Here is a 7624-nt window from a genome sequence, read left to right as displayed (position 1 = left end):
CTTTGGTGTGATTCTGTGGTTTTTCCCTCAACAAGCAGGATTTCAGAAGCTTTTGTCCTTCCAGTTGAATCCAGCTGACAGAGCTGCTGATTGTTCTGGTGATGTGAAGGAAACAGATTTTTGTTTTCTCTTCACGCCTTCAGGCCTCAGCAGCATGTTAATGTGTGTGTCAGCGGGCGTCTTACAGTGTGTGATGTGTTGTCAATGGGTGTCAGCAGGAAACTGTCAGAAATGGCTGCTCACCCATCAATCACAGCCAAGCAGAGGAGAATTAACACACACACACACACCTACACAGCTGCACTGTAAATTCCAACATCTCAACTGCCACCAGACTTCACTCCACCAAAGATGGATGATCTAGAGCCACTTGGTCCTCCTGCAGCTGCTGGACTCATCATTGCAGAGGGAACCTGGGTGCTCTTCATCCAGCACAACCGCTGTTCCTTCAGCCCGTGGGACACCTCCAAGGATCACACTAACACTCAGGAGAGAGCTGTCTGTCTGTCCACCCGTCCATCATCCATCTGTCAATCATCCATCCATCCACCCATTCATCATCCATCCATCTATCATGGATGGATGGATGGATACCATCCATACCATCAGGTATCCAGAGTCAGGTTGAGGGGACAGAAGGTCCTAGAGCTGGACAACCTTATCATCCACGAGAGTAAACCACAATGTACAGGGAGCGAGCAAGGGGGGGATACAGTAGGGGTGTTAGAAAGATATCAATACAACTACATATTGTGATACTTCACTGCACAATAGTGCATCCATTCATTGAAGTATACTGTTGATTTTACACGTATTTCATGTGGTGATGCGCTTTTGGTGTTCTCTGGTCGCCTTGCTGTCTGGGACAGTGGTCAACCTCACAGTGTCTGTCAGCCCAGTCATGCATGGAGTCACGTTCCACTACATTTGCACATGTATTAATGTAATCAAGCACAGGGATTGGTTTTTCCTTGTGCTCACATAAATGCACTTATTGTGCCACACCTCCAGGTTTGTTCCAAAGGGGGGCCCTGGTGACCAGCATGTGAGTGAAGCAAATTGTAGGCAGTCTTAGGGAGTTGTATAAGAAGGTTTGTATTAGTATAAAATTGTATACGAGTTATCTGTGTAGACTGAAGGAGCCCTGTGCTGTGGCAGCAGCCCTGCTGCCACTAACCAGATGGGTGGGGGATTTAGTCCATGAGTAGACTAAACACAACACATCGATTGACCCGGTGACCTTGCTGTGAGACAATAGAGCTTAGCACTATGCTACCGTGCTACTCTTAGTCTAGTACCTCACCTGCTTGTCTTGGGAGCCCCTAACAGACATAAAGCCCTGGACGCCATGTTTCTATGAACATTGTAACACAGAAAACTTCAGAGCCTGGCACATGATTGGATGATGAAGGGCTGCAGGTGTTTAAAATAAAATGCTTTTTGTAATGTTGGCCTCATGAATTGGACTGAATACACGGGAACTACCGGTATATGATCTTTCGAGGTTTGACAGCAGAAATTTGCATGATCTGATTGAACTGCGTCTCCTCTTGGCCCCAGGCTTTTGTCTCTCCAATCAAAAGGCTGGTCTGGTCAAAATCTGGACGCAGAACTGTGGATCGAAGTAGCACTTACCGCCGACCGCTGCACACCGTCCCCCTCTATGCCCCAGATTACCTCATCCACCCCGAGAGGCTCATCTTTGACTACATAGAGAAGGAGGTCAAGGTAGAACTGGAGACACACACAACAGAATCGACCAAGACATCACATGATATTTCATAACCATGTGGCTTCTGACCACAGTTCCTCGGTCACCTGACCTGGGTGTCAGTGTCACTGAACTCCTCCAGCAGAGATGAGCTGCTACAGCTACTGGACACAGCAAGGGTTGGTAGTCAATTAATAAACTTAAGCTATGGACAGATGGCCGTAGACCTCCGGCTGCAAAGTAATTCATGGTTAGCCAACAGTACGCACAGATTGATAATCAGTAATCAGTAACTTTTCTATAATTCCAATAATATAACATTGATACTTGATGTTTTGAAGGCAATATTATATTACCTGTATTAATGAATTATTAATAAGTGAGACCAGCCAAACCAATGCTGATCAACTATTTGGTTTCCTAATCCTGAAGAGATTTGATATTTTTTCAAAGATCTCCAGGAAATATAGTGCTCAATTCTAGTGCCACTGTTTTTGATGAGTGAAGGATGATCAATAATTGTGACGTGTTGGTGAGCAGCAGCTGAAGGTGCTGCCACTGAAGACCAGCATTGATCAGGACTGCATCATGAGTCTGTCGGCTCGCTGTCTGCTGTTGACTTGGCGGGATAACGAGAAGCTGCTGATGAGGATTCCCACGCATGAGATCGCTGCTGCCTCCTACCTGCGAGACGACGCACTGCACCTGTTGGTCCTCAAGACAGGTGACCACCGGCACAGTTATCCTAGAACACATGAAGGCCAGGAGTTGCTTCTAAATGAAAATTGAAGCAGCATTTGTACAGTAGATGATACCCACAACACACTGGTAGCTTCGGCAATCACGAATGCATGAACATAAGTATGTAGGTTTGAGGCCATTTAACCATGTGGCTAGAGTGGTAGAGTTCCTTTAAATATTGCCACCAGAGGCACGACTCTACTCAATAAAACAGCGAAAAGCTTAATTCATACCTGGAAACCTCCAGCTTATTCTTCTGCATGGGTTTTGTGGTGTTTCTTGATCTATTGACCCAAGTCTGCCCCATGATTACTGGTGTCATTCAAAGATCTGGTGCAAAACAAAAGAAAGTGAAAGCAGTTTCAACAAAGACCTCCAGAAGCTGCATGTGTTCTGCTCTGCTCAGCTTGGTGTTGTTCTTCTACTTTCCACCAAGGGACAGATGTTCTTGTCACCTGTCAGGTCTGAACGTAGACACAGTGGTCGCGGGAGATGACAGCCTCGACAGGAAGACAACGGGCATCGACGGACGAAGGCAAACTGTGAGCTGCAATGCTGATCCTCGACCTGTGGGGGGCACCATGGAGCGAAGACATACCATCTGTGGAGTAGACTGGAGACCATCACTATCAAGGAGTAACCATGACAAATCCCAGAATGTGGAGAGAGGAGGAGGAGGAGGAGGAGGAGGAGGAGGAGGAGGAGGAGGAGGAGAGAGAGGAGCAGGAGGGAGTTTGGAGAGGAAGAGAGTGGGAGGTAGCTGGGAGAGGAAGCAGCAGACCCGGAAACCAGGTGGGAGCTGGGAAAACCGCAGAGCCAGGCCAGTGAGCGGGAGCTGGGGGGTGGGAGGAAGTGGTGGAGGATGTGGGAGCTGGGAGAGGAGGCATGGGGGAGGAGGTGGTGGTGGAAGCTGGGAGAGGAGAGGTGGAGCTGGTGTTGGAGGAGGAGGCGGCGGGAGCTGGGAGCGGCGGCAAGCCTGCACTGGGAGCTGGGAGAGGGGAAAGAGCTACGGCAGCTGGGAGAGAAGGAACCACAACCCCCTGGAACCCACACCCTGCCCAGATGCTTACTGCAACCTGGTGATCCTGGCTGTGGAAAACCGGGTGGGTCACCTTGAAGGCAAAATAATCCTGTGGAAAACTAATTGTGTGCACTCTTGGTATGTCCTGAGTCTGCGAGTGAGGAGACAGAGTTGAGAAACATGAAGGTATCATCATGTCAGGTACAGGTGACTGAGGGAGGGGGACATTACACCAGAGGCCTCATGTACACGGCCAGGAGCCAGGTCCTACCTGGGCCCATGCAGGTGCTGACCACACTGGGCTCCTCAGACTCGGGCTCATTTCAGCCAGAGCTGGCCGAGCGGACTGGACTGAGTCGGTCGACGCTGAGCCATGTTCATTGACAACGCAACTAAAGCTCTGCCGCTGATGGCTGTAGTCGCGGACACAGCTCAGAGCATCCATCACGCTATCAAACCTATTAACAACATCCATCCATCTTCTACCACGTCACCCTGAACAAGGTCGGAGGTTCTTCCTGTAACTGCTGTCTTAAAGAAAGCCACTATCGCAGTCGATCCTGTGAGCAGAACTGGCCAGGCCATCAGTCTGGTCCAGTTCACGTCCTAGACTGATTGAGTACAGCTGCAACACAACTGCTAACTCAAACTCACACCAGTGCAGCCATCCTGTTTAACCAACGGGCAGATTTTAACTATGCTGACAGTCCACGCAACAGTCAGGAATCATGTGACCCTGGAAATCATAACAACAGGTCCAGATGTGATTATGGTCCTGGCCGATGGTGTTAGACCAGCATGAACATGTGTGAAAATATAAAGTCAGACTCCAGTGGGGCCGGCATTAGATATGATTAGATCATATTTACACATCGTGTATGTGTGTGTGTGTGTGTTTGTGTGTGTGTGTGTGTGTGTGTGTGTGTGTGTGTGTGTGTGTGTGTGTGTGCAGGATGCTGCAGAGGAGTACTGTTCTCTCATCTGTCAGATGTTCCAGATCATCTATGGCCATCAGACCATCGAGTGCGTGGACAGGGCAGGGTTTCACCACACCATGCCGGACCACTACTGGCTGCAGAGGAGTGAGTGACAAACGTAAAATATCACTGATATATGTGAGAAACACCTGTGGGTCTGGAACATCTTCCCAGCGTGTTCCTCTGAGAAGCAATAAATCGCCATCTCCTCAGAGGATGCTAATGTTTAGCATGAGGACTGTTTGTATGTGCCTGTAGGCGACAGCTGTCTGACTGACATGTCCTACAGCTATGATCCAGAGTTCAGCTGCTGCAGCTCCTAGTGAGTGACATCAGACCAAAGACCAAAGACACTTTCATGCACTTCTAGTCATCTGATCCCTCCTTCTGATGTCTCGTCTCCATTAGCGACGACTCTCAGGACGCCTTTGAGCAGTACTACAGTGAGACCTACAGCGAGAACTCGTCACTGTCGCTGCAGGACTCTCAGCGTAGCCTGGCGTCCATCAGTGACCCTGGAGAGAATAACCCCGCCCTGCTGCTGATGCACGAGTACATGATGACGGTGAGTCCATCTCAACTTGGGTTGGTCGTGGAGTTCCACAAGGTTCTGGACTTGGGCCAGTCCAGTCACTTTGAACCTGCTTCTCTGAGGACACACTAAGTTGTGTAAATCTGATGATGACACAGCTGCATTTATCTATGGAACCAGAGGAACCGCAACAGTCAGTCCATCTTCAGGCTGGACCTCAAACCTTCTCCGTCTTCTTCACTCCCACCAAATTGAGGTGATTGTTTTTGGTCCTGAACTCCTCAGGAACAGACAAGCTGCTAACATCATGAGTCTGGAGGGACATCTCTTCAGAATCTTGTTTATCTATGAGAAACCTTGACGTGACCTTTGACCTGGATGTGACCTTTAAGTCTCTTGTCAAAGGTCTCCACAAGCACAGTTTTTCACGAGTGTAACATGACAGATCAGATCAGACGGACTCAGGATGATGCTGAAAAGCTGCTCCAGGATTTGTTCTCCCAGGCTGACTGTTGTGGGTCAGGAGGTCTGAATGACTCTGTCAGAACCTCTGACTGGCCCAAACTGCTGCAGCTGGAGTTCTGAGGTCACATGACTCCTGTGTCTTTCTGTGCATCCCTCTATCGCTTCCTCTACCCATCTGTCCACCAGCAGGAGGGTCCTCCCTATGAGCCTTGTCCCGTTCCAGGTTTCTTCCTCTTAACCCTCTGAATTCCGGTTTCTGGTGGTGTTTTGCTTCTGTCACAGTTCTGCTCTCCATGGTCTCATTTCTCTGGTCTTCACTGGAACTTTGAGAATCTGAGGATTATGGACAGTTTTTGGACCAGCTGGTTGGTCAATGTCCGTTGATCCCAACAGGAAGGAGAGTTTTTCCAGACAACTGTAGCAGACGGTTAAAGACTGACGTGAACTTCTGCTTGGGAGAAATTCCACATTTACATGGTGTGTGTGTGTGTGTGTGTGTGTGTGTGTGTGTGTGTGTGTGTGTGTGTGTGTAGCTGCGGAACAAGCTGAATCCAGTGGAGCTCCAGCAGTTTGCAGTGTTGCTGAGAGAATACCGGCTGGGTTCCAACATCGAGCCCTTCTGCTGCGAGCTGCTGCAGCTCTACGGCGACCAGCGCAAGTTCCTCCTCCTTGGTGAGGAGCAGAAGTTCGATGTTTACTTGAATTGATTGGTGGGCGGAGTCAAACAGGCTAAAACACCCGTTTTCCGTGAGGTGCGCAGTGAGGTACGTTTTTTTGCTCTGCCTATGGTGTCATCTAGGAATGCGTCCCTTCATTCCTGACAAAGATGTTGGGGTGTTTGAGAGTTTCATGGAGAGCATTGGGATCCGGGAAGGTGGGATTCTAACCGACAGCTTTGGACGCATCAAACGCAGCATGAGCAGCACGTCGGCTACAGCCATGAGAGGGTACGTTGGTCAGGGGGAGTGGCCTATCAGGCCGCTAGCATTTCTCCTGATTTGAAGGCTTACTCAGCTCTGTTTCTGACTTGGCTGCTTTTGTGATCTACTGTGAAACCTGAGGAAACAGGAACTCGAGCCAGTGCTGTTCTGTTGTCTTCCAGCAGCTACGACAGCTCGTCTCTGGCTTCAGGCTGTCAGGAATTCAACCGGCGCATCTCCGACATCACCCACGACATTCAGGCGCTGGGTTTTCAGGACACACACGGAGACATCGAGGAGGAAGACTACTACCTGTGACCTGCTCGCACGCCGCTGAGCAACATACCTGCACGGAGAGCTGCAACCTTGGACGTGTAATAAGATAGAACATCAAAGCTGAAATGGACCGCGTTGCTCTTTTGATCCTTCAGGTCACCTGATGTCTCCTGATTTAGTTTCTGTCAGAGAGAGAATCACCTGAGCAGAGCAGCATGACTGAGCCACTGTTGCTCAGTAGAGGGAGGAGCTTTACATCCAACCATCTGCCATCCAACCACCAACCATCCACCATCCATCCATCCATCCACCATCCATCCATCCATTCATCCATCCACTCATCCAACCACCAATCATCCATCCATCCAACCACCAACCATCCATCCATCCATTCATCCATCCACTCATCCATCAACCCATCCATCCATCCATCCATCCACTCATTCATCCATCCATCCATCCATCCATCCACTCATCCACCCACCCACCCATCCACTCATCCATCCATCTATTCATCCATCCATCCACTCATCCACCCAAAGCTCATCCATCCATCCATCATCCACAAATCCCTCATCCATCCATCCATCATCCATCCACTCATCCATCATTCATCCATCCATCCATCATTCATTCATCCATCCATCCATCATCCATCCATCCATTCATCCATCCATCCACTCATCCATACATCATTCATCCATCCAGTTTTACATTAATAAATCAAGATCTCACTGAGTTAATGTAACAGAGTTCAGTTGTAAACATGAACATTTATGACGTTGCTCTCCTGATATTTAATTATTGTGAGATTGATATTAAATCTTGGTTGATCATCACTGTGCAACATTCTTGAAACACACACTTCCAATGAAAATTATGAACACAACCACCGCGAGGGGGCGCCCGTCACTCACAGATTGCGCACGTGAGTATGTTTTGCACATACCTACTGCGGTCAACGTCTGCATTTTACTAGCA

The 7624-nt window shown here is 49.0% G+C and overlaps 1 protein-coding gene across 3 annotated transcripts in view; it reads left to right on the top strand.

The window, feature by feature from the left end:
* Positions 1-7482, top strand: part of ccm2l (CCM2 like scaffold protein) — an 8500-nt gene extending 1018 nt beyond the window's left edge. The window contains exons 2-11 of one of the 3 annotated variants that reach the window (XM_057041236.1): positions 1561-1728; positions 1807-1890; positions 2252-2435; positions 2915-3555; positions 4426-4555; positions 4709-4772; positions 4859-5015; positions 5981-6119; positions 6247-6394; positions 6553-7482. In XM_057041236.1, the coding sequence (XP_056897216.1) occupies positions 1561-1728; positions 1807-1890; positions 2252-2435; positions 2915-3555; positions 4426-4555; positions 4709-4772; positions 4859-5015; positions 5981-6119; positions 6247-6394; positions 6553-6685 (1848 nt within the window). In that variant the 3' untranslated portion in view covers positions 6686-7482. Of the gene's footprint in view, positions 1-1560; positions 1729-1806; positions 1891-2251; positions 2436-2914; positions 3556-4425; positions 4556-4708; positions 4773-4858; positions 5016-5980; positions 6158-6246; positions 6395-6549 lie in introns of those variants that run through there. The other 2 variants (XM_057041235.1, XM_057041237.1) reach the window with 2 other exon arrangements.
* Positions 7483-7624: the final 142 nt, after the last annotated feature.

The sequence above is a fragment of the Takifugu flavidus genome, chromosome 8, assembly GCF_003711565.1.
Source record: "Takifugu flavidus isolate HTHZ2018 chromosome 8, ASM371156v2, whole genome shotgun sequence".
Lineage (NCBI taxonomy): Eukaryota > Metazoa > Chordata > Actinopteri > Tetraodontiformes > Tetraodontidae > Takifugu > Takifugu flavidus.
The sequence above is the reverse complement of the archived record's forward strand: the minus strand, read 5'-3'. Positions and strand labels throughout refer to the sequence as shown.